This window comes from Lonchura striata, chromosome 5, assembly GCF_050655825.1.
Source record: "Lonchura striata isolate lonStrDom1 chromosome 5, ASM5065582v1, whole genome shotgun sequence".
In the NCBI taxonomy this organism is placed as follows: Eukaryota; Metazoa; Chordata; class Aves; order Passeriformes; family Estrildidae; genus Lonchura; species Lonchura striata.
In genome coordinates, this window is record NC_140707.1 from 67,054,259 (window position 1) to 67,081,239 (window position 26,981).

General features: G+C 43.4%; 1 protein-coding gene across 8 annotated transcripts in view; it reads right to left on the reverse strand.

Moving 5' to 3' along the window:
• Positions 1-26,981, reverse strand: part of SYNE2 (spectrin repeat containing nuclear envelope protein 2) — a 179,345-nt gene that overhangs the window by 6,193 nt on the left and 146,171 nt on the right. For 7 of the 8 annotated variants that reach the window (XM_085580893.1, XM_077783923.2, XM_085580894.1 and 4 more), the window contains 13 exons: positions 26,472-26,630; positions 25,374-25,540; positions 13,086-13,248; positions 9,471-9,658; positions 9,170-9,320; positions 8,565-8,747; positions 6,631-6,768; positions 5,543-5,737; positions 4,443-4,725; positions 4,028-4,096; positions 3,088-3,224; positions 2,117-2,243; positions 265-476 (listed from right to left, as the gene is read on the reverse strand). In XM_085580893.1, coding sequence (XP_085437019.1) covers positions 265-476; positions 2,117-2,243; positions 3,088-3,224; positions 4,028-4,096; positions 4,443-4,725; positions 5,543-5,737; positions 6,631-6,768; positions 8,565-8,747; positions 9,170-9,320; positions 9,471-9,658; positions 13,086-13,248; positions 25,374-25,540; positions 26,472-26,630 — 2,172 coding nt within the window. The remainder of the gene's footprint in view (positions 1-264; positions 477-2,116; positions 2,244-3,087; positions 3,225-4,027; positions 4,097-4,442; positions 4,726-5,542; positions 5,738-6,630; positions 6,769-8,564; positions 8,748-9,169; positions 9,321-9,470; positions 9,659-13,085; positions 13,249-25,373; positions 25,541-26,471; positions 26,631-26,981) is intronic. The other variant, XM_085580892.1, reaches the window with a different exon arrangement.

The window sequence follows — 26,981 nt, forward strand, 5'->3', positions numbered from 1 at the left end:
GAAAAGATGTTGATATCACTGTGCAAGAAAACAGAAAGGGACAAGTAGAGAGGTTTTCACTTCTGCCTGCCAATCTCTGTATATGAAGCCAGAAGCACCTTGCCCAAGACCCTCTTTTTAGCCCTCTTAGCTGAGAGCAGTTCAGTTCCCCTGTGGCACAGGAATTGCTATTGGCACTCATGCTGCCAACTGATCCTAGGAGAATACAGTGGTTAAAAAACATCAGCATCTTGAAATCCCTCTTCTCAATAAGCCATAACTTACTTTCAATTTCTTGACCTTTTGTTCCAATGCTTGCATGCTGGTTGGAAGCTTCACCTTTTGCAGCTCTTCCAGCTCTTGCTCAGTTTTATCAAGCCAAGCAGAGATGTCACTGAGGTCTGAGTCCAGCTGCTGCCACTGCTGTAATTTCTGTTTCATTCTAAGTTTATTTCTGAGGTCTTGAGCTTGGATGAGTTCCCACCTATCAATAATGCCTACAAATCACAGAAAAAAAACCCCAAACATTTATATCTTCAGTAAAGGAAGGAGTGCATAAAACAGATGCAAGAAGTTTTGCAAGAAAACTATTCTCCATGTTACTTGAGACCAATTAACAGATGTAATGCATTACTGTCATTCAACATCATCTTTTCTTGAGATTCTGCAGTGTCTAAATTTCATATTTCTGATCAAGTTATCCACATAGCAGTGCTACACAGAATTTTAATGACATTAATTGGAGATGTTTTAATTCACTTGTAAGAACAGACCAGAACTAAGGAGACAGAATTCAATGAGCCCAGCTGTGATTTGGTGAACACTAAAATTCAACAGGGGACAAATATGATCCAGCAGTTAGGATCTGGGTTTGTGTTTTATGTCTATGTGGAGCTGCTGTGTAGAGCCCAGAGGAAGCCAAAAAAGTGATCAAAGGGCTGGAGCACCTCTCCTGTAAACACAGGCTGAGAGAGTCGGGGCTGTTCAGTCTGGATAATAAAAGGCTCCAGGAAGACCTTAGAGCCCCTTCCCGTGCCTATAGAGGCTCCAGGGGAGCTGGAGAGGGACTTTTGACCAGGGCATGGAGTGATAAGACAAGGGATAATGGTTTTAAACTGCGGGAGGGCAGGTTTAGATTAGGTATTAGGAAAAAATTTCTTACTGTGGCCATGTTGAGGCCCTGGCACAGGTTGCCCAGAGCAGCGGCTGCTGCCTCATCCCTTGGAGTGTTCAAGGCCAGGCTGGATGGGGCTCTGAGCAAGATGTTCTGCTGGAAGGTGTCCCTCCTCATGGGAGGGGGATTGGATCTAGATAACTTTAAGGTCTCTTCCAACCCAAACCATTATAATGACTCTTAATGATTGTTTCATCAATTCAGTGATAAAGGATATGGAGATGCCACCTGTGTGATCAGTGACACTTTCTGAAAGCACATCTAACCCATTCTCAGGTTATTCCTATTCATCCCACGTATGGGACACAACCCTGGACTATTTGTGAGACCAAGAGAAACAAAGTAAGTGATCTGGTGCATGTAGCTGCAGCCTTCTTTTTATCACATGATTTGCTTTTGTGACTGCAATACAAGGTGTTGCTACAATCTCAAGCATCTGAATCCAGGAATGAGGTCCTGAAAGGTCAAGAGAAACCAGCTTGCTGGTCTGTTTGCATGAAAGGAACACTGTAAAGATACTGAAGAACAGAATGCATTACCAGCTTTGAACAAACATTTCTGCAAATGGGAGCTGTAGCATCTTGTTATATGGAGTACCAGTAGCTCCACATAGCAATCTTATTTGAGACAGAACCTTTGGTTTGAAATCTTATTACAAGTCCCTGAAGTGTTCCGTATCAGAGAAAAGTGAAATTGTTCCCATTTACTACAAGCAGCAAAGAGACAGAAGTATGTTATGAAAGAAAAATCTCAATTCTGGCAGAAAATGTGAAAGCTTTGAACAGCACCCATGTGTTGGACAGAACCAAATGAGAAGGGAGCTCAGTGAAATGTGGAAATTTGGCAAAATACATTAATGTTTTTTTGCTCCCAAGTATGCTGCCTTTGTGCCATCTCTGCTTTGTCTTCCCAGAATCACAGCACAAACACCACAACCCCAAAGCCACTCCCAATGCTCCATACCTGACTGCTTCTCTGCTCCTGCTATATTCACAAGTTCTTGGTCATCCTGGGGCTCCTCATCGCTCATGCTGGCAGCTGGAATTTTCTCCTTGCTGCTGCTGCTGCTTGCAGAGCTGAGCTGCTTCACCTGGAATGACATTTTGGAGGGTGAGCCTGCAGGTTAACAGGATGTCAAAGGTCCAACATAATCTGTGCTACTCTGGGGTGGCTGGGCTGCTGCTGAGCTCTTGCATATCACATTTAGCACTGGGCTTCTGCAGCTTTGCTACCAGTTTACACTGGCTCTCTGTGCCTTTCCAGTAAACAAACACACACCATGGTGATGCCAATGACTACAGGAGTGGACATGGCAAATTAATTGTTTTTGCACTACGTGTACCAGACAATGTACAGTTGCTGGTGTTCCTTGTTGGATTGTGGGTCTTGGCAATATTGACCCTAAGACTCTGAGACTGGATTAGTGATGATAAAAGCAGCCAGATACCAGTACCACCCTGCCTGGAAGAGTGCTGACAATGGGTCCAGATCCACTGAGCCTGGCAGCTGCTGCTGAAGCCATGGCTGGCAAACAGCCACCAAGGCTGAGGCACTAATGGACAATAAGCCATTTGGGCACATTTTTCAGTGCCTAGAAGCAGATTAAATGGTGTGTTGCACATTAAGTCTCTTCAAATTTGCTTAGTAAAGGGAAATATGTCTGTAAATATCAAGAGAGTCACACCCTATCCTTTGTGGGGGTTAAATTCTCTTAGACTTGTCTTATGACAATAGAGGAAGGAAGTTTCTCCAGACCCTGACTGACCAGTCCAACCTGAGCCGCCAGAAATAATATCTAAGTTTGTGTGAAGTGAAAATTCCCCACCTCAGCTATACTTTTCCTTGATGCTGGAGAAGGGAAGAGGGTGGACTTAAAGAGAACAACAGACAGACTCTGTAGTACAGGTTCAGTGCCCACAGAGCCTCCAACTCACATATTTTGGTTTATAGGGAGTACTTGTCTCTGGTCCAGACAACACATTTCCAACCATCTCTGCCTGGTTATATCTGTGTTTCCTGCAGACTGGGCTACCTGGAGAATGCCAAGGATGAGCTTCTGAAACAGACTTTCCTGAAACAAATAAAACCAAAACCACACACCATAAGTGCAAGATCCCACCTCCACAAGGAAGCTGTGGCTTTGTATTAAGTTAGGAAGCGCTTTGAATAAAATGGCATCAAGTTATGGCATAAAAATGACAGTTTTGCAGCTTTCCTTGCAAAGCATGCACATTTGCAAAACATCAACAGTGTTTCAAAGGTAATGAGATGAGAGCCATGCAGTTATGGGACATTCTGTTTTCTTCTGGAAAATGCTTGAATACAGGTTAGAGTATTCAAAAAAACCAAAAGACAAGGCTGCACCATGGTTTTGTAAAGTTTGCATCCCAACAATAACTATCACACATCTGCAACATGTCAGAGGGAACAAGTTAGACATGTCCTGGTTTGGAGAATGTTTGTTCTGGATTTAACAGACAGGACACATATAGTTCTGTCATGCACAAACCACAAAAAAATACTCGCAGAGTTGGAGCTATTGCCTTCAATAGCTATGCAACCAAAATCAGGAAAAAACCAAAAATTGATACTACCCAGAGCAAACCACCAAGAAAGAACCACAAGACTTTGGATCAGTACAATGAAATGCATGTTAACCACCTTGGCATTTACCAGGCAAATATCTAAATGGTGTGTTCTTGACTGCTTTTAATGTCCACGTGGATACTGCAGCGTAAGAACACCATGACAGGATGAGACATGGTGTCCACACAAGGCAGGAAGTCAGACATTACGTATGAGAGAGGTTGAGGAATATAGCGTGCAGCACAGGGAGATTGCCATGTTCAGACACATGCATTAGCAGGTGCCTACCAGAAGATGCTTTCAAAGTTTTTGTGGTCATTTTAAGATATGCCTCAGGGTTTTCAGTGATTTCTACATCTGAAAAAAGAATAATGTCATTTTCCTCACTATTCAGTATCTTCCAACTATTAAAAACAATGGAAACAATGAAGGACAGCAAAGACAAAGAACAAAGTAAGTGGTTGGTGTAATTTTCAAACACTCTTATAAGGCTTCTAAAACCTTCTTATGTTTCTAAAAACAAAAGCTTGGTTTAGACAGTACCATTTCCTTCATCAAAGAGATGAGTCTGCTCACATCTGTAAATGGTACTTGAAAACCAAAAAACAATGTGGGAACAAGACTTCAGTCCCCCTCCCTTCCCACACAGGGACATCCTCCAGCTGCTCCATGTCAAACCAAACTGCTGGACATTGGCTCTCACCTGACAGAGCACTGTAATATGTTGCTTCTTCATCATCTTCATGAGAGGAAGAACCTCCCACATCACCTGTGTGATCCCACTCAAGTGGGATGGAGTCAACGCTGACAGGGGTCTCACAGCCTGATCTCTCATGGCCCTGAGTTGGGGGCATAAGGTGGCACAGGGACTGTGCTGATGAGGGCCCCTCAGTGATGGCTTTCTTATGCCAGGGATCATTCTGGATTTCTCTGGAGTCTTCTTGATCCGTCTCATTTTCAGAGTTATCTTTCTCATCGTCCAATCCCTACAAATAAGTTATTAGTAGTGCATATTAATAAGATGTACAAGAGATCTTAATGAGATGATTGAACCACACAGTACTACTGAAGACAGATTTGTGGTCAGCTGCAGCAACCATGTTCCTAAAATTAAAGGGAGATATAATTTCTGCCTTCTTTCTCTTTTGGCAAAACCAAACTGCACATCAGCAGCTACCTCTCCTCTTTCATGGCACTCAACCACCACCATAGCATCTCTCCAATTTGCAGGAGGAGTATCCAGTTCCAAATGGACTTAAAAAGTTCAGTCAGGAAATGATGCTCAGGCAGGAGTGAACAGCTACTTGTTCATGTTTCTTCCTTTACCTGATTTTCTAACAGATGTTCTTTTTGAGGCCAAGCAAACTGAGACTCACCTGAAAGTTCCCAGGGAAAAGCAAAGTGCATGCTGTTCCCCATTCAGGGTTCTCACAACAAAGTGGACAGATAGAGTGGACAAACAAATATATTAAGAGGTATTCTAAGCACATTATTGATGGTAAGGAAAACCAAGTGATATTAAAAACACCAAAAAAGGTTCTGAAGCCTTCAAGCCATAACTATATAGTTCTGAACCTTATGAACAACCTCCACACTATTATCCAGATTCTGCAGATGGAGAGGCATGAAAGGATTGACAAGAAAGATTTAGCAAGGCTCTACTGCAGAGCTCCTGAGCCCTTGGAGCTCAAATAACTCAGTCAAGCTGCTAGGAATAAGCAATTTCAATTCTAAACCAAAATAAGCATTGCAATTCAAAAACCAAAATCTTGTCAAAGCATTGAAACTACTGTTGCTTCTTACAGGATCCCTTGAAGTCAGTCTTTGATGGAACCGGGCAACTCGCCCAAACACCTCCTGACAGTATCGATGGAGCTCTTCCAATTCATCTTCAATCAGGATGGCATCCAAAGGCTCACTCTTCTGAATCAACTGCTCCCCAAAAACAATTAGTTGATCAATCTTATTGGTGTTTAACGTTATTTCCTGTTGGAAACCCTATTTGGAACATACAAGAAAAATAATTACTTCTCCATTGGCCCTTTCTAGCCTAAGGTTTGTCCCTGTTTTCTAGCACATTGCAGTGAAAGATAAGCAACAATTGACATTGTTGCCTAATTTAATTTGGCAAATATCTTTTTACTCAAGAGGTCCAAAGGTTCGTTTTATGAGCAGAATTACAGTTCTAAATGAAGTGGTATTTTCCACCCATGTGTACATCAGTATGCCTGCAGTGTCCTGAGCCTGAAGGGGATCATGATACAAGAATTCAGGTAATCAGAGATTATTCTTCTGTTGGTACACACAATCTTTTCCTCAGTAGCCAAGAAAGTGGTTTGGTTGCTTGGGCCTCCAGCCTACACAACAGTAAATCCACATCCCAAATCAGTCACAGTGCAGGGAGAAAGGAGAAAAGAGCATGTAATGTAGGAAAGAACTAGTATATTCCTTAGAATCACTGCACATTCCTGATGTCTAATTTCTGTTGACATTCCCAGCTACAGACATGAGCTCTGAGGAAAGATTGTACTGTAATGCCAATTCAAAAAAATATTTGCACCAGAAAATAATGCCTGAATTTAGGAATGTAGCTCTTACTGTTAAGCTGTATCTGTTGCTTTCCAGGCCAGATACTACTGTCACTGACACATGTTGTCAGGAGAAAATGGCAGGACAGAACTGAGCCTGAACACTGAATCTGAATTAAATAATGCACAGCTTAATCTTAAGACAATATGTCTTAACAATTAATGCTGTCTTCAAACAAATATAGTCCTACAGAGATGTGGTGGCTATTGTGAAGTTACAGAAAATGGATGATTCTGTCAGGCAAGGGCAGCCCAACAGGACCACTGGGCTATAGTAAACAACTGCTTCAGAATGATACGTACGTTTAACTGGCGCATTTTATCGTCAAAGTTACTTTTTGAGAAGTGTTCCACGTTTGTCAGCTGTAGGTCCATTTCTGTGAGCCACACAAGGATGCTTTCCCTTGTCCCCTCAAACTCATCTCTCCGATTGGTGAAGTGCTGGATGGAAAAAAGGAGCCAGTGTTACATGACTTCAGCTACTAAAAGACACAGGTCACAGGAGCTTTCTGAAATCAGTGTTTTATTTCAAAACCCTTGTTCACCTTAAAGGCCATCAGGACACAAACAGCAGCATGCTATGTATAAAGCCTGTCCTCTTCCTGTAGAGATGCTAGAACAGTGCCCTGTACTAGCACACCATTTGTACAAGAGTAAAATTTTAGCAGTTCAAGATGCTTTTATAAAATTACATCTTTGAGTCCACACATTCCATCTCTCACATCATTATACCAGCAACAGTTACTTGGACGGAGGCTTAACACCTACTTTGTTCTAAACTTAAAACAGAGATAAACAAAAGAAGAAACCCTCATCTCTAATTAAAGTAATTAAAACTGTGAGATTAAAATCAGTTTTTACTGATTTTACAATGGAAAGGCTGGATCATATATGACCATGCCAGTGTAATTAATGCACTGTGTGGCTGCTAACAGACATGCAGCTTGCCTGTCCTCATGGGTGGATTTACTGTTCAGAAGGGGGATCATCTAACATCCCACAAATATACCAACTTGCAGCTGCACAGATCAAACCACATCACTGCTCTCACTGCCTCATCCACTGATTTTGGGGAGCTAACAGTTTTTCCTGTCAGTTGCTTGCAGCACTGCTACATTTAATAATCTGGCAGTGACAAGTTTTCCCCAGGGCACAGCACTGAGTATCTGCCCAGAGATCAGTTTAATTGATGAGCAGGATACTTCTTTGAAATACACACTTCAACAACATTCCTCATCAGGCAGGCAGCACAGCAGGAGCTGCTTTCTATCACATCTCCATCTTTAATGCCTTGCTGCTGAATCACAACTTGGCATGAAGTAGAGCCAAGTTGGAAACTCCAAACCATGTCTGCACTTGGGGCCCTTTTGTCTCTGTGTCTCTTACCTATGGAAAGGTGCAAGTGTATTAACACATCCATCCATTACAGGTGGGAAAGAGGAGCAGTGAGTATTGCAACTGATCTCTCAAAATCTGCACTCCTTCTTCCTTTAAGCTTTTCTTCAGCTACCAAAAACCAATCTAGCAAGTTAAGGTTTATGCTATGTACTCAGTGACCCTTCCAGAGTTCCCCTGCTATGCCAGTAGCTCAGGACAGAGAGAGTTGCTCTGACGTAGGCTTTGCTCATGGGTAATTCCTGCAGAATCCTGCTGTTGGAACCCTGGATGCTGAGAATTTTATACTTTCTGTGCTGAAAGGCACAGACCCATAAGAGAATACTACATTTGACCTGAGACCGTGGAGAAGGCTTCCAAAATTGATTAATAGCACTGGGATTGCAGGTGTGTAGTTTGATTAAAAGCGTGTAATATCACTAAGTAGAAAACTTAATAGATTAACGTTTTAGAATATAGTAATATATACAGAGAGCAAGATAGAAGTTTTAGAGTGGAGTCTAGTCCTTGTTCTTCATGAGTTTGGGAAGTGTTTTGTAATTGGACAGAACAGTCTGCATTGCAGGCTTCCAGTGATTAGTTATTGAGTTAAAAGTAAAAATAATTTAAGTGTCATTTCTTAATTAAATAGTTTAGACTTAGAAGACCTTATTAGGAAAGACAGCCATTTCATAGCTTGTTAGGAGACACAATATAAATAAGAAATAATAAGCATCTACGTCTGAACACGAAATAATACCGTCTCCTGCACTTCATCCTGACCTTGACAGAAGCAAAAAAAAGACGCTGAAAACTGGCACCCTGTGAGTGCTCTACGCTCCCTCCCCCTGCTGTGCCACTACCTTGAGCCTCCTGAGAATGGAAGCAACTCGTTTCTGGAGGTTATCCCAGCGCTGGTTGCCCTCGTGCACCATCTGCTTGAGCTTGCTGGCCGAGTCAGTGCGGTTCTCGCGGGCCAGGCGCCGGTACTGCTTATTGATCAGCTCCAGCTGCGTCAGGCGCTCGTGGATCTGCCGCTGGAACGCCTGCAAGGCAAAGCGAGGAGCTCATTCCCTGGTAACAGTCAGGAGGTGGATATTACCCATCAAGAGAAACAGTCCTTCCAACTGCAAAACTAAATCCAGATTTTAAGACCTGTGTTTTAAACCATCTGCTCAAACGTAGCTCACTAGGCAAAGAAAGAAAAGAATAAATATCACGCTGCGAAAGTAGTGCCTATAAAAAGCAAGGCTTTAAACTTTCAGGTGTTTGTTCAGAGCATTGTATTATACATGTTAAAAAAAATTCTGGAGACAGACATCTAGCAGCTGCACACTCATCAAATTATTTATGTTCCCTATACTACCAATGCCAAACCCATGGTTTCCATCAACTAAGGCATTTTGCACAGACAATAAGTACTCAGCAGCCTGGTGCTGAGCATAAAAAAGGCAGTTAAATAATTCACCTCAAATTTCTTCAGCTCCTCTTTTGCATGTATGTACAAGACCTCTGAAGAATTAGGCCTAGCTGCTATACTTTCACATGATTTTAGCCAATCTTCAAAGCGAGAATAGTCGTCCAAAAACCTCTGCCACAGACGCCAGGTTTCCTCGATTCTGAGAGAGCAAAAACAGAAAGGTTTTATCACAAGCTAACTATCAACTCTGGATTCTTTATTCCTCCTCAAAACTCAGCTTGTGGCAAAAGCTACAGTGTTTCCTCAAAATGCTGCCACAGGTTTCTGCAGGGCAAGGATAGAAACGTACTTCATTCGCCTTTCCATGGACATGGCACAGATATTTCTCCACCGTCTGTCCAAGCTCCTGGTGGTTTGCTGGATGGAGTCACACTCTGTCTCATTAGCACACGCATCTGAGTCGTGTAGCAGGACGTCACAGATGTTAAACACGGACTCCACGCCTGCTGTGTGCTGCTCTATGTCTCTCTGCAGGTCCTGCCATCGGCAAAAGAACAGCGTCAGTGGAAGGAAACATACAGTGTCAGTGGAAGGAAACATGCCTGGCTACCTCTCACCCATGCCCTTTCAAAATGCTGCAGAGGATGGGGAAAGAGCAAATCCCGTGTCAGGAAAAGCTGATGTAGCTTTAAAAAAGACTTGCAGGATGAGCAGTGCAGATGACACAGGTCAGGAGAGAACTAACAAAGGGGTTGCCCACCTTTGGTGTCTCAGTCTAAACTCAATCTTCTCATTAATAGTCTGGACAATTTAAATGTGCATTCAAAATCCAAACCTTATCAATACCATAAATAAATTCTTATTAATTTTGACAGCACAAGATGACTGTCTCATATCAGGTTACTACATTGAAAGTCTTGTCAGAGAACTCTTAGTGCAGTATGTGCATTTTAGTGACTGAGCACCAGCTGCGGCATGAAACACAAGCACAGTACACAAGTACCTGGTGTTACACTACTTTTCTTAATCCCTCTTGTAGGGCTCCTGTTCTGGCAGACTGCTTTAAAGGGTCTGGCAAAGACCTTTTGTCTAATCCACACTACAGGTTTCTTTTCCAGTGCCTCCACCTCCATTAAAGTCTGGCCTTTCCTCCTGTACCTATCAGTACTCCTAAGGTCAGTGTAATTGAAAGACAAAAAAAGCCTTATCTAAGTATTTCTTATTGAAAAGGTAGATCTGCACTATGTGACCAACTTTAAATATTAATAAAATGACTATAGCCACTACAATGCAATTTTTCAACCCATTTCTGGCTTTTCTATTGAAGGATACAGAGACTTTTGCTTGAATAACACTAGACCAACAAACACAAATGAGTATTTTCCTAACAAAAGTGAACTGGAGTTCCCATTAAATGGTAGTTACTGATTTCAGTCAACAGATGAAGCAGAATTGGTTTTGCTCTAGACTAAAAAAAAAAAAAAACCAAACAACAACAACAACAAAAAAAAACAACCAAAAAACCCACCAAAAACAAACAAATAAATAAATCCCTCCAAAATAAACACAGCTTGTAGTAAATACAAAATGAGTTGAAGGAAGATTTTTCCCAGAAGTCAACAAGCTGCAAGGAGTTGAGAATCACTCATGAATCAAGGGCTGAGCCATAAATCCATAAATGGCCAAAATATGGCTTTTGGGATTTGTAGTAATGAACAGCTTTAAGGAATGTAGAAGCAAAATTCCTTACATAGATGAGACTGCCAGAAGGAGACCCAAGAGAATTATTTACAGGTTACTAAGGATTCACATATTTACTGAGCAAGATGCATCAGTGTCTTTTCAACACAGGCTCTACAGATGGGAGCAGGCTCTGCCACACTACTGGTACCTGGGGAGTGTCTTTTGAATTCATTAAATTCCACTGGATTTACAGAGGTATTAGTGAAAATGAGAATTCTGATCACAGCCTACAAATTGATTCTAACTTGCACTTTGGTAATGTTGCTGACACGACCTCATTGCTTCAGGCCATGCCTAGGCTCATGGAAGAGCCTAGACAGAATCCTTGATGTTTTCCAAATGACTTGACTGCATGAAGTGAGACAAACATAACAAACTAAGGGAGAGGGTGAGGAACATACATGGAGCCTCAAGAGGTACCATTCCTTCAACTCTGCACAGCATTGCCCAAAGAGCTTTAACAGACTACACACTGCTACATTTTTGCATTAGTGAAACATCTTTGCAATCTTAAAATTAATATTATTCATGTTGTAATCTTCACCCTTTAACTGAACAAACATGCCATAAAACATCCCTGTGGATACACAAGGCTTTTAGATTTCTTTATTCAAGACTCCACAGGTAAAGCTCATGCAGTCATGGATGTCAAATAAAAGAAGCCTGTAGGGCATATTTCTCACCATTACTCTGCTCTTAATGAAATAATCGTTCATGTAAAACCAGGAAAGATCTTTTTACTTGTCTCATTGAGACAAATGTTTCACTAATGCAGAACAAAAGCAGCTTTTCTTTTTACTTTTGTCTTTTTAGTCAGCACAGTCTTCTCATACTCAGACTGCTAAAAAGCTACTAGAGGTGCCCAGAGGTCTGTATTTAAAACAGCATCCAAAAAAATTAAGGAGTTAGTAGCTCTGAGCAGCAAATGATGGTCTTATAGTCAGCTGAAGCTTGAATGTTCATAATAAAAATAAATTAGTCTGGACACAATTCCTTTGTGCTCCATGCTCTGCTCTGCCTGGCAATTTATCACAACCTTTGAGAATGCAAAAGGTTTGAATGAGAAGAAAATATTTCTTTGTTGTTTACATGACCATTGCATGATTTCATGCAGGTGAAACCATGAGAGGTGCTGGGCCAAGGCTTCTGGTGTCTCACCAGCTCCTGCAGAGCAGTCAGTGGGAGCCACCTCCAATCCTGTCACAGAGGAGCTGGCCCTTCCTGTCACATTTGGGACATGAGTACAAGCACAGCCACACCAACCAGCAGAGACCAGAGCCTCCAGGTCTGGGTCACTCAGGGATCCTTAGACACAAAAGCAGAAGCCAGAGAGAACAGATGGAAAGGATGGGAAGGATACCAGTAAGTTTTCCTAAAGGCAGATGCCATAAAGCTTCCAAGCTTCCAAACTTGACAGACGTATTTTTGATCTATAGTTTTTGGGCAAGTATTGCTGTTTAACACAAAGGCCAGATGACAGCCAAACACTTAGAACCTGGTCAGACTTACAGCACAGCCCTGAGCAAAGGATGACTCCACCTGCAAGTCTGTACTTTTCCTTGCCTGGCTGCTGGCTAGAGAAATTTACTCCAGGACTATCCAGCTCCTCTCCTAAGATGCCCTGGTAAGCCACTGCCTTGGATGAATGCCCACCAACACCCGGCAGTGTGAAGTTGGTTCACACTTGTTTGTCTCAGCAGGATTCATGTGCCAGCTCCCCCAGCCCAGAGGGATCTTCAGAGCCTGCCTCTGATCAAACCTCAGCCAAAGGTGTGTCTGCACAAATCCACCTTCCAAAGCCCAAGCATCCTGCTCTGCTAAGCTTGCTCTGCTATCTGCAAGGAAGGGACAAGAACTAGAGCCAGTAAGGACAAGGCATCGAATCCCATCTATTTGCAGAGAGCACCATTCACACCTTGTCAGTCCAAGTCATCCTCATGTACTCTGCCCACTGTCTGTGCCCTGCCTAGTCTTCAGGAACTGCTGTATTTTGCATGTTTTCCTTGGGTCAAGGGGAGCAGGGAGACATGGGGGCAATTCAACACCATACTGCAATTACTGCAAGCAAATAAAAATTTTCCATGTAATGCATCTTGGCAGGAACACACCATGCAAAGTAAACAGTCAGAAGGGCTCACTAAGGAAAAGAAACAGGTAATTTTATACCAGGACCAATCAGCAGAAATTTAGCTTATTTACTCTGGCTGCTGCTATTTCCCACCTGCTGTTCTGCCAGTCTCTTCTGGATTTCTTGGTCATCACAGATGTCATAAACAACAGGCTTGGAAAGCTCAGACTCAATCCGGGCCAACCAGGTGCGAAGGTTACTCATGTTTTTGTCCAATAGTTGTATAAAAGAAAATGTTTCCTTCAGTTTCTTCACCCTAAGTAAACCAGGAAGAACATTTTGTTACAAAGATGGTCAATCAGTGGAAAGGATGCTGGCAGGAGGTGATGACAGGCATGGCTTTATGAAGCCATGTCGCATCAAGCTGCTGCCTGTAAATCAGAGCCGTGTTTTAGTCAAAATCTACCTAAACTAGCTCAGCAGGCCCCTGCTCTACAGCTGCAAACAGGTCTTGGGTGTAGGTTTTAATGAAACTGTATAAGCAAGGTGAATTTTCATCTGCTAGGGAGCACTGGACATTAATCTAAGTGGAAATCTGTACCATCATTTGACACAGTTAAACTAAAGTGGGTATCTATGGTTTGGTTTTTCCTGCTGTGGATTTTGCTCAGTATCATCTTCAGCAACCAACAGACTCACACTAATCAAAAAAGTACCACTCTGCCAAGAGAAGGAAAATCTGCACAAACCACACTACAAACCAGTCCAACACCCTGGAAAAATCACAGAATCACAGGATGGTTTGGGTTGGAAGGGCCTGAAAGATCACCTTGCTCCAATCTGCCATGGGCAGGTACACCTTCCACTATTGCAGGTTGCTCCAGGCCCCATCCAAGCTGGCCTTGAACATATCAGGGATGGGGCATCCACAGCTTCTCTGGGCAACCTGTGCCAGGGCCTCAGCACCCTCTGGATGCTGACAGGAGAGGAGAAGGCCTGAACAACAGCTACTATAGAACTGGTAGCACCACAACATTAAAGCTCATCTAAACACCACACAAACATGCAGAGATATGCCAGACTCTCCTGCAGGTGAAAAATTAAAAAAAACCAAACCAAAACAAAACAAACAAACAACAAAAAAATCCTGATTGGGGAGAATATCGAAGTGGCCAGGGAGACTTGTGCAGTGGACAAGCAAATAAACCAGTGAGACCATTTACTTTCTTACAGCTGTTTGTAGCACAGCTCTCAGACAAACTTTTTTTTACTTCCAGCCTTAGCAGCATATTCATTCCCATGTCAAACCCCCATATCAGCCCCTCAAATTACACAAGTAGCATGCTTTTATATTTTGGCAAATTTGTCTCCATGTGTTGGAGGAATATCTGGTGAACTACCTCACTGGTATCAAATTTTTCTTGAAATTCTCATTTACTGCAATTCCCAACAAAAATTACTAAAAAGACAACACCAGGGTGACACTTATCTCTTCAGACTTATTTCAGAGTTTGTCATCTAGACCTTGGTAGATAATGGAGAAAAAAAAAAATCATTACTTATATCAGACCTGTCTTAAACATCCAGATCATGAGATGAACTGTACCAAAAAGCACATATTTCTCCCATGAACTGCAACGGTCTACCCTGCAGTACTATAAATATCAACACTGCGGACCCTAAAGTCAGATGAAATCATTCCATCCATGTCTTAGGGAGAGCCCACTTAGCCAGCATTGTTTCCCTGTGCTGTTCTCCTGAGCTCTAGTTATGTTCTTGTGCCTTAGAATAAATTTTTAAACCTTGCACGTGATTTCTAAAATGCAAACTTACAAATGAAACCTTTAGCTACTGCCTATCCCAACAACTATCAAGATGAGCCTCAATTGTTTAAGTCAAGTGCAGTACAAAACGTTAAGTCTGTATTGTGAAAAGGCTGAAGCATTTCCCATTCATTGGCCACAGTGGCTGGGAACTGTCACCACATAAACAAAACCAGCAGCAGACTGCAAGGACAGCTTGTACAAGGGGCTCACTGCACGTCCCCAAAGGCAGGGACTGTTGAGGGGTCTGAGCTGAGCCCTGATGTACTTGGCAACACAGGTCTTGTGCAAGCTGGGACTGGGGAAGGGTGAGGGATGTGATCTCATGTGATGCAGGCAGGGACAGAAGTGCCCACACAGGGCACCTGGACAGTTTCCTGGCCCACTGTGCTGCTGCCTGCTATCCTGGCAAGTTTTAGAGGAGAGTGGTCCAAACTGTAATGAATGGCTTTTGCAACTGCCTGATGATACAATGACAGAAGATATGCAGGACACCTAATCCATAATGAATATACCACCCTGTAAGCAACAACTGATCTTATTAACAACTGTAAGGTAACCAAAGAGGATACACATGTCAGCTAGACACTTGATTTGAGGTAAAGCACTTATGGAGGAGATATGGGAATGATCCTGCTGGATTTGCTCAGTCCTACTGTTTACAGAGTAATGCCAGAAAATTTAGGGTCTCATATAGATTAGCAGTATGGAAAACTTCCCCCACCCCTTGTCCCAGAAGCACCAGGCAGTACTTTCAGTTGTTTTACAAGGAGGGCGAGAAGAACACAGTCCTACACTGAAGCTCCTGGCAGGTATTTAGCAACTCTGCACTCTCCAAAAGTAAAATTAATATTGTCTGACTGATGCAAGCCTGCAAGCCAGCCTGAAGGATTTGGCACAAGTCTATGGTCCACCTTGTTCCTGCCTTGCACCCACAAAGCTGCTGACACTGGTGCAAAGCACCTGCCTTTACACAGACTGTCTTCCACTGCTGCAGCTGAGAGGAAACCAGGGGATGACAAAAGCATTTAGCTGCTCTTGCTTTTCTTAACAACTGTTTTTTCTGGTCCCAAGTTCAACCCTGTATGCAGACAGCATCTGGGTTTCAAGCAAATAGATGCTGTATGAATCTTGTGCTCTTGTTTTGCTTATATTAAGTGGTACTCCATGAACATGTCTTTGCATCATTTTCTTGTGCTGTCATGGGCTGGCAGTTATTTTACCCAGAAGAACTAATTCTTCCTCTGCCCTGTCCCCATCAGTTATTTTGGCTGGTTATGATGCTCAGCAGGGCCAGTAATTCCCAAGGTATGCAGCCCTCCAAAGGCAGGTGACTCAGGAACACTTTTCCCTGGAGAGATGGACAATACAGGCTCTGTGCTGAGCACAGAATGGAAGAGTCTGAACTAAACATCTACACTGTTGCATTATCAACTCTACATGGCTTCAGGCCAGTCAGGAGGAAAGCAAGGCTTGATCTCTGCCCTGTCCCTGACTCTATTCTGTGGCAATTCACTTCCTGCATATCCTGTGATGCTTCCCACAGCTGCTCTGGAGACATGCACATGTTGGGACCATCTGATGGCACAGCTGACCTGCTGAGACCAGAGCTTACTGTGCTGCTCAGGATCATCTCTGCCTCCCTGGGCTCCCTTCTCTGCCTCTATCCACCTGCTTCCATCCCTAAGCTGCATTACAGAAAAACTCACAGGGTGCTAAACTTCTTTCTTCAGTCTGCATCGTGCACAGATGAACACAGCCAAGAAGTCCAAAGCAAAACCAAAGGATATTAGACTATAAATAAATGTATTTATGACTGAAAATACATTCAAAAAAATTAAAAGCAGCAGTTTTAGAATCCAAGTGTGGTTTTTTGCACCATCACTCCAATATTGTGTTGGCTTAGAAACCACTCTGATTTTCAAGTTATGAATGTCACCATGAGGATCTTGATCTTCTAGTGTTACCAGAAGCAACAGTCTCAAAGACAGGATCATTGTGGAACTGAAAGCTTGTATTTACTTCCTAGCAATTGCCATTAGAAACACCACTGTAATTAAGTAATTGAATCTGTTATTTATTCTTGATAGAATTTGGCATTTGCCAGTCATTTAAACACCCTTAATGCTCTAAGCCATTCATCTCAAACTTGAGCTAAGCAGCCAAAGAACAAAAACCTAAGAGAAATTCACACCAGTGCAGTGCATAAATGGGAAGGCAGCTTTGTCCAGACACTCACATTGGCTGATCTGCTCCTGTCAGCAGACACAGAGCCCAAGGAAAAGGGCAGGGCTCTACACTGAAATAAGAGGTAAACTGATAAAAAACATGAGCATCCTCAGCTTGCACAGAAGTCACAGGCAACTGCCATTTCTCTAGCTACACCTCAAAGAAAAAAAGTGAAACAGACTAATTAATCACATCAACAAAAATCTTCATTTGCAACCACCATTCTCAGATGCCTACTGCACCCTGAAAATACTCCTACAAATCACCTGATCTTTGCATGAAAGAAACTCCATGAACTCTTTTGAGTTGTATCCTGACCACTTCTGGGGAAACACAGCCCTTCTGGAAGCTGGGTGGGAGTGCACAGTGCAAGCCTCCAAGCCTGGGGCAAAAACTTCCTGCCAGATCCAGGTATCCAGATCAATCATGCAACATACAGTGAATTAACAGCACTAAAAGTGCAACTGCAGCAAAGAAAAGTGGTACTTTTTACAGGTTCTTCCAGAGGGTGGAAGGTGCCACCAGTGTTGACTGAATTCTTTCTTTATGAAGTGTGATCCTCAAGTTAATTGAGATTGGTCAAACAGGAAAAACTTACTGTTTACAGGAAAAATGCCTACTTATCTATTGTTCACTTCCCACTGAGAACTCACCTGCCACAATTCAACATGCCTCCAGAAAAAATTAAAAAAAGGTAATAATACAAAAAAAAAATCCAATAAAAATATCACCACTGATCTTAAAAAACCCCAACAAATTCAGATTTGTCTTGTCCTTTGCAATGGGCCAAGCTAAAAAATCCACCCTGATTAGCACTCGGACACATGCTTAAGTTGCCTGGAATAAGCCAAGCAAAGCCAGATTTTAAATATTTTAATCTTTACACCACAATAGAAAAGGCAGAAAAAGAACAAAAGTAGGAGATTATAACTACAAGCTGGCTGCAAAAGTGAACAGAAGGACTAACTGACTTGACTCGAGATTGGATTTGGGTCTTAATACCCACAATGAAGTTGCCAGCATTGGGTTACAAGAGAAAAGCATTAAACTGTCTCAGGCTGAATCACTGCACAGCCTCAGAAATACACAGTATATTGGTAGTAACTACTCAGGAATTACCTAGCAGTAGGAGGAGCTTCCAGGTTGATTGAAATGTATTCACACAAACAAAAAGAATTACAAAATGCATGTCCTATTGCATTGCTTTAGCTGTCAAAATGCTGCAGGAAAAGGTACGGGGGGGGGGGGGGGGGGGGGAACTCAAATAAGGTAAGTAGCAGCATTCAAATTTTAGTGTCTGAAAGAACGGGAAACGTCTATTGCAAACTCTCCTTCACAAAGGCAAATGTCATCAGAAAAGGCGACTCCGTGCATGTCTTTTGGAGGAGGAGGAGGGGCTGAAATGGCCCTGCCAGCTGACAGGATTGTTTACCAGCGGCGAAGCAAATGAGACGCAGAGCCCAGGAAACCTTTGTTCAGTGAGTCCAAGGGGAGCTTAACCGTGCGAGGGACAAAAGCCGCGCTGGGAGAGGTGATGCCCCAGGCAAACCTCAGGCCTTTCTCAGGGAAAGCGAGGCCATTCCCGGTCCGTGCCCCGGGCTGCGTGCGCGCAGCGAGAAGCGGGGGAGGCTTTGGGGGAGGCTTTCCTCGCGTCACCCCGCCGGCGAGCCCGAAGGTTCTTGTCACCGCCTCGGGTGCCAGCCCCAGACACAGCCGATGGCAGCCGGGGGCCCGTGAGCGCTGTTCCTGCCGCTGCCGTGCCTGCTTCCCACCGCCGCGCCCGTCCGAGCTGCGGCGGGGCGCTGGCGCAGCGCGTCCATCGCGCCCGCCCCGCCGCTCCGCCAGAGCCCACCGGCACCGCGCACCCACACGGACTTACGGTTCGCACGGCAAAACCATTCCTCAGCCTGCAAATCCCAAGCTGCAAGGGGGGAACCGTCTGTGCGACCAGGCAGGCATGGCAGAGGAAACCCCTCCTCCGCAGATGCCCTATTTATTCGCCGCTTTAGCATCCCGGCTGTGGGGGGGAGGCTCGCCCGTCCTCCTCCTCCCCGACCCCGAGCTGGGGGGACGCCGGAGCTCTTTCTCTCTCCCCCCTTATTTTAACCCTTAGGTTTTGCGTCGGGATTTTACCTGGCGAACGGCCGCATGCCTCCTCAGAACAAAACCACGAGAGCTTTATTCTGACACGAGAGAATTATTAGCACGGGAGGAGGAAGCGCACGCCGGGCGGCTGGTGACAAAAAGGCTGCGGGTTGGAGCCTCCGGCACCGAGAAAGGTGGATGCGGTGCTCATTTCTCGGGAGAAAGAGGGATTGGAGCTTCAGACCCGGATGATTTGCAGCAGAGTCAGTCTGAAGCGAACCCAAAAAAACGAGCACACGTACATCCACGCACAGGCAGCACGCACAAAGATGTATCCTTACTTCCCCTGCATTCTGCTTTTTCGCCTTTATCATTACATCCCAGGTATTTAAGTAGGAATTAAATCTCCCACACACTAACCTGTCCTCTCTTTAACCTTCCAGACCAGGCAGAAGGCCTCCACTGCAAATAGCCTGTTATGCCAGAGGGCAAAATAACCCCTAATCTTCATTTATGATATCATTCGTTTGTGGAAAAACACACTGTCATGATTTCTGTGTGTTATGACTGCCAGAGATCACAGAGTGGGAAGTCAGAGAACCTTGGCTTACAAGCCAGTCCCCACCCAGCCAAAATCAGGAAAAAATTACAGAGGTTGTGATAATCCCACCAAAAATGCAAAGAATGATTTTGAAATCAAAGGTTTTTTCAGTATTCAGGTAATTTTCCACAGACCTGTACTGACTTGCTGATGGCTCACATGGCAGAACACACAGTCCCTGCGAGGACACAGCACACTGTGAGAGGGCTTTGGACATTTGCACAGGCAAATCATGCCCAGTAACCTCCACGGTTTATTGTCCAGACTGGTTCAAAACCACATTTGAAATGGTTGACCTGAGTAAATGGGGAAATAACCCCCAGCTTTGCGGGTAGGCAGATACTGGGAGTGAAGATGGTGTGCAGAGACAAGGACTCCCCTTGCACTGCCAGCTTCCCCTGCTCCCTGCACACATTGCATAACCAAAATAAGCCCAACCATCATGCCTGAGACAATAATGAATTCTGTCACAGCTTTTACACTGAAGAGAAGTGTAATCCTCAAAGGACAAAGAGAACATGGAAAGAAAGCAGGCACTTTGTGAGTGAGATTTCAACCATCCACATATTTTGTATACCAAAAAATAACAAACCCAAGAATGAGATTTTACAGTGGAACTTCCACAAACCAGCACAATTCTGCTGGACATTGCTATCTTGTTTACCTGGAGAGGCCTCCCTGTAGCATATTTTGCTTCCCTTGCCATGCAATATTGATCTGCAGCAATTTTAAAAGACCTTTGAACCCAGAGTGCACCCACACTGATTGTGAGCTGCCACAGGGTAGGACAGCACACCAACACATGGTGCCTGATTGTCTGCCCTGCCAAAGGGTAACCAATGTGCTGGAAAATTAAATAGAGACTAGCTGAAGGGTGTGCTGTGAACTCACTTGCTCCCCAAACCCATAACCTGAGGCCTGCTGCTGCTGAAGTGACTTTTGGGGCAACCCAGCCACAGTGAGGGTGCAAGGGAGGAGAGGGAATTGGTAGCTCACTGCACTCCCCATAAAGCCTCCCTGGACCCCCAGCACAGCACAAGGTGATGTCACTGGAGAGCTCCAAGTCCTTCCCTTTTTTTTTTTTGCAACCTGAGAAATTTCAGTTTGTTTGGGAATTTTAGCCCCCCCAGGGTATGCAGGAAATGAACTGAAAACACCTTGAATCTTCCAAGTTCTAAGAAGGAAGGAAAAGGCTGACTTGAGAGTGGCAGTTAAAGATTCTTGGACAACGCAATGATGCCGGCAGCTTCCAAACACAGGGAAAAGACCCAGTTGCCAAGGATAGTTGCAATTAAAAGAATGAGAAGGCACATTTGACCTTGCTTGCTTCCCTGAACTTTCATGCTTGCTTTAAAGGTCACAGTCATTTGAACCCATTCCTGCTTCATACACAAAAACTTTGTTTTTCTCCACAAAGACTAAACCCACAAAGTAAGAAAACACATCAGTGTGCCTGTAGCCAGAGCAGCTGAGAAATAGCATCCCCTTTGCACAGCTTGGCAGCAAGTGGCAAGAGCTGCAGGATGCCCAGAGGTACAGAAATGCAACATCAGCTATTGCAGAGACTGGTCTGCAGACCCAAAACTCCTGGAGAGAGCCCCTGATGAAGCTGGTGGCTTTAATGAAGGCTCAAGCAGCACCCAAAGCTTTGCACAGCCCCAGGCAGTGCAGACACCCTCCAGTGACACGGTGGGGTGCTCCTCCAGCCTGACTGCAGGCACTAACAGCAACACAGAAGGAAAACATCCCCTTCCCTGCGGGCTGGGAAGCAAAGTGAGGAGTTCGAATCAGTGCTGGATGGCTCAGGAAAGGGAACATGGCCATGCACAACACAGTTCCTTGCTGGTCCTTGCCTGTTAATGCATGGCCCAGGAGGGTTGCTCCAGAGCATACTGAGGATGTAAATCCCACTCCATGGGTTTTTGGTTATCTACCACCCTCATGCAGCCTGTGCATTCCTCCTCCTACTGCTTCAGTAACAAAAGCAAGAGATTTCTTGTATCCAGCTTTACAGTCAGCACAACCCTACCTGTCTGAGTATTAGTAAGTTTGTATTCTCCATCCTTCAACATAGAGGTCAGTACAAACCTCCCGTGGTAAGAGTATCTTCTCAGCTGAACAGAATTCATTTGTTCTCCTTTCCTGGCATGCTAATGCCTTGATGGTTACTCTATCCCATGAAAATTAACATTTTGAGACTCTTACAAGTTTGCAGCCAGACGGTGGCTTGGTGCAGCGCACAGGCAAAGCTTTTGTCACCACACAGGCTGAGCACAGGCAGATAATGAAAGTGTTAAGTCCTGCAAGTGCAGCCATATGGCAGATCTGAGCTTGTCACCATGAACTAAGAGAATCACTTCAAGGACTAAATGGGGAGCTCACCTAATTTGCCCATCTGTCCCAGGACGTTTATTGGTTTAAAAAGGTGAAATAAGCTATCAGGAGGAATTCTCTGCATTGATGCATTGGCTTCCAGGCTGCTTTGGTTATATGTTGGTATCGCACAGCCATACACTGCACTGCAAAGAAGATAAAATCTTACAAATGTCCCAGGGACAGCAACCACAGAACTGAAGCTGGCAATATATCTCAATTAGAGTCCTTTGTGGATACAGGTTATTTTTCACTCTTGAACCAAAGGATCAAAAAGTGCCCATTTACAAGACAGATTCAATGCCCAAAAACGAAGAATTGGCTTTGAACACACAGCTATTCAATATACATTTTCTCCTCCTACTCAGTGCCTGGCTCTGTAGTTCACCCCTTCCCAAGTCTTGACCTGCCATGAAAACATACTGAAATTTGGTCCTTGCCCCTGTGATGGTGAGTGGGCCATTGGGAACCAGATGCAAGGTAGCAGCTCATTGTGTGTTTAACAGAAACTGTTAGAGTTGTAACAGTTGTCAAAAAAAGAGCTTCAAGTGGTCACAGATTTGGCACCTGAAACGTCAGAAAATTTTCACTTCTATTTTACTTGCCACAGCTACTAACCTGAAAAGCCATGAGCAAAACCACCTTCTCATTTCATGGATGTCCTGTGAAAATAAATTCCTACATGCAACATTTTTTTCAGGAGAAAGACATGGTTTTCTCTGCATCACAGCCAAAATTTGTCACTTCTCTCCAGGAGCATTCCCTTACCCTCAAACCCTCCAAGCCCCTGACACTCCTTCCCAGAAGCATCTCCTCCATTCCTCTTATTTTCCCCAAGCAATGAAGCAGTGCCCAATAAAAAGGGCTTTGCACAGCTCTGCAGGTGTGGCAGCACTTGTGCAGTGCTCCAGTCTCTTCTGCAGGGCTGCACTGGAGGCACAGCCCCTGTACCAATTCCCTCCATTCTCCACGCACTGTGAGAGGATCTCTGGACTATAATGGCTTCACCTACCAGGGACAACAAAATTCTGCCACTATCCTTTACATGTGTTCTTTCAACACAGCCTCAATACAAATTTTTTTAACGTTTCTGCAAAAGCCAACTGAGAAGGAAGGAGAGAGTCTGTCAGCATGGGTATCACAACCCACACTTGCAGGTCACCTTGCCTCCAGCCCAAGGCTCTTTGCTCCTCTCTGCTCTCCCTCAAAGATGCTCAATTTGTGTCACACTGGTGATGGGTTGAGCTGCTGCCTCCCCACCATCACCCTGAGCTTGAGAGAGGCTACTCAAAAGCACAGGAGGAACCTCATCTTGAGTGCCTCAAAGCACATCTCTGAGTGAGGTGGACATTTCAGTCAACCAATGTCTAATTTAATTCCTTCAGGGATAAAATCTCAGTGGCAAGCCAGCACCATAGCAGCAAACTAAAAGCAGAAAGTTGGAAGGTTATAGCAGGGCAAAATAAACTCTTAGGAGTGTATTCAGAGTCTGTTGTGAGTGTCTGGCCTGATGGTTACTCATGACTGAGCAGCTGAGAGCCTGCCCCAGCAAGGTGGATTAGGTGAGGAGAGGTGCTGCAAAACACTGCCATATGCTGAACATCTCTTAGTATTAACTCAGAGGGCACCAGCAGAGCCCACAGGGCTGCCTGATCATCTTGGGCCACCAAGGGAGCTGCTTAAAATCACATTTTGCCAAGTGCTTCCAGTTCATTACCCTGGTCCTAAGCACCAAGTTGGTGGAAATCACAAGTAGAAGCTGGCATATTACAGACATTTTGCAATTAAGACCACAGGAACAATCCTAAAGCATCAAATCAATTCCCCAGTAGCTGCAATATCCACTTAGACACCAAATACTGGGAGCCTTGTTATCCCAGTATTGCAATCCAAAATAATGTACCTCAAAGCACCACTGCACACTTGCCTGAAGGTAAACATTTAAGACATACCAGGTAGACAAGTTCTTGTTACAGAATACTGGAATACAGTTGCCAGATGTCTCTCTAATTGGCCCATCAGTTCTTTAGCATGCTTTCCTAAAGATTACCAGAAATGTGCCATCTTACCTCACTTTTAAAACAGTGCATTTTAATCTGCACTTAAAAATTGCTACAATGCAAAACTAACAACCAGCAGAACAAAAAATTATCATAAAAAAGCTTTGAAAGTGCTATTACTAAAGTGAAGCTTGCTTTCCTACACCAGATCAAAAACAGACACCTTGAGACAACCATTGCAAAACTATCCGCAGTGTCAGATCTTAAGAAGGCAGCTTCTGCTTAATCATTCACAGCTCGTGTGTCACCATTAATTCAGATCTCATTCCTGATTAAGGCCCAGCACACTTAGCACTACATTGTCACAGCATAACCACCAGCATTATCTGTCCCAAATTTAACTGAACAACAGAGTTGCTGAGAGCCCAGAAGGGGTGATCACAGGCAGAACAAAACCTTGGGAGAGAAGTTGAGACCAATACTAACTTGGTGTTAGCTTTATTATTTCTGGATTACCAATAAACTCAGCAGGAGGCAAGACCAGCCCAGCATCCTCCTCCCAAGCTGTGGCAGAAACTCAGAGATAATAATGAAATGGGATCGTCTCAGTAAGGCTAATACTGAAATGATCATGATGTTCTTAACTCTGTCAAGCATAATAAAGATGCTTAATCCATTAAGAGGAGGTTGTTGCCTAGACTGTACAAGTTTTGGTTTTAATTTCAACTGATACTATTTTCCACTTCACCATCATACAGAAAATCCTGAATTTAAAAGAAACTCATATGGTCTTCCAGTTGTTTTTAGGAGGGAGAATGAGTAAAGAAATAGCACTGGTATTTAAATGGAATTTCAAACACTTGTGAATGTAAAAGAGGAACATTATCATATAAATCTGACTGTCTACAGAGACAGAATGGAATCCATTCCTAAATTCTGTGCATTAAGACATACAGTGAAAGAGAGGCTTGTGTTAAAATAGGAGGCTCTCCTAAAAAGCCCAAATGAACTCCTACCAAACTGCCTTAAAATTGTGTTGCAATTCAATACATGGAATGGAGAGATCATTTTGATTCTTTTTACAAAGCTCTCATCATTAAAATTTTATTTTATATGAATTCTTACACCCTGCCCTCTACCATTGGATAAATTAAGACATTTGGTGTCATGATACAGCAATAAATTACAAAAAGAAAAGCACTCCCTTAAGCTTGACTCTCAGTAATAAATTCCAACTTAACTGGAAAGTCATGTCACTTTGTTTCTGAAGGTAAAGGACACAAGCCTCTGACTTTTATCTCACATAAAACATTGAAAATAATTTTCTTACCGTGCTCCAATGACATCAAAGAGGTGCTGCCAGCGATCATTGATTTTGTTGAGTTTATCATCTATTTCTGCAACTCGGCTCTTGTTGCTAGCCTTGATTAGCTGATCACCCATTTGTTTCAAATGAAGCTTATTTTCACTGAACAGGTTTATTTCTTCCATGCAGTCCTAATAAACATACACAAACATTGCTTTAATTACAGGGCAAAACAAAACAATGATACCAAAACAAAAGTATGTGTTTTTTCCCCACGTGTGTGATGTAAAGTCAGGTTTGGCTGAGGTTTGTAAATTAGCATGTAGAGCTCTCACTGTAAACAAAAAGAAAACCTCAGTGAAGAAGCCATCTCACAATCTATGAAAAAATAAGCAGCTTAAAGACTTGCAAGTGCCAGCCAATACTTGCAAGTATTCCTAAACATAGCAATTGAATGTTCTAATTTTATCTGTTGTTTTCCTGATTTAACATAATTTTTCAATGAAGCTACCTCAAAAGAACCCAAATTTGAGTCTAGGATGGTTTATTTTGCTGGTATTCTTATCCAGAGGAGATCTGGGATTAGATGCTGAGACATTTTAGACATGGCGAAGAACAGCAGAACAATAATGTCCTTCTTTAAAATCAAGCTAATACAGAAGTATTAGAAAGCACCAACTACCATGGGGGAAAGGACAGAATTAGGTTTTATTTTTGGTTGTGGTAACTTCTTGTTCACCTGGCATAAGACCTATCCCATCCTTCAATCTTTTCTCTGCCCTCTGCTTACCAGTTGTGAGGATGATGGAGGTGGCAAGAGCAGTGAGCTGCTCCCAGGACACCACTCTGAGCAGTGCTGGGTGTGCCCCAAACCCCCAAGAGCCCAGATCTCACACCCACAGCTCACACTGACTAAATGAAGTCCAGTGGCATTTCTGCTCTGCTTTAAGCTCCAACTCTGAACATCAAGAAGAGCTAATGATAAAAAAAATAATCTCACAAAAGCCTGTGTGTGTTGGTTTTACATCATGTATCACTTCCAAGAAGCAAGGAATGAATGAGGAATAGTGCCTCTGTAATGTTATCTGACTGCAAGTGAAGAAAAGTGGCATTACTACTTACTTTCTGCAATTTGTCTATCATGTCTTCAATGCTAACATCTGCAGTCTGCAACACTTTGCTTTCCATTTGGACCAGCCAGGAGCACAGCTCCTTATTCTTCTCATTGAACACGATCCAGGCATTGAGCCTATCCTCGATTTCCTGCTTCCGCAGGGACACCTATGGAAAAGCACACACACAATAAATTCTAGCAACAGTTTTTTGGGGAAGGAAACCAGCAATTATGAGCCTTCTGATATCTAGTCTGCATTTGATCTTATTCCATTTTGCAGGAGCAGTTATAAGTATCCTACTTTCCTTTCCAAAGCCATCAAGCAGATTGTTATTACATCTTATTTTTGATAGCAGGGCAAAAAGTTGACTAGCAAATACCAGATTCTCTCCCTCAGAAGAAAGAAACTGAGTGACAGCTTTATAAATAATGTGCTTATACAATAATTTAAATGTTAGTCAGTGAAAACCTGAAAATGTCAAACACAGAAGGAATATAAAATACATAATTACTATATA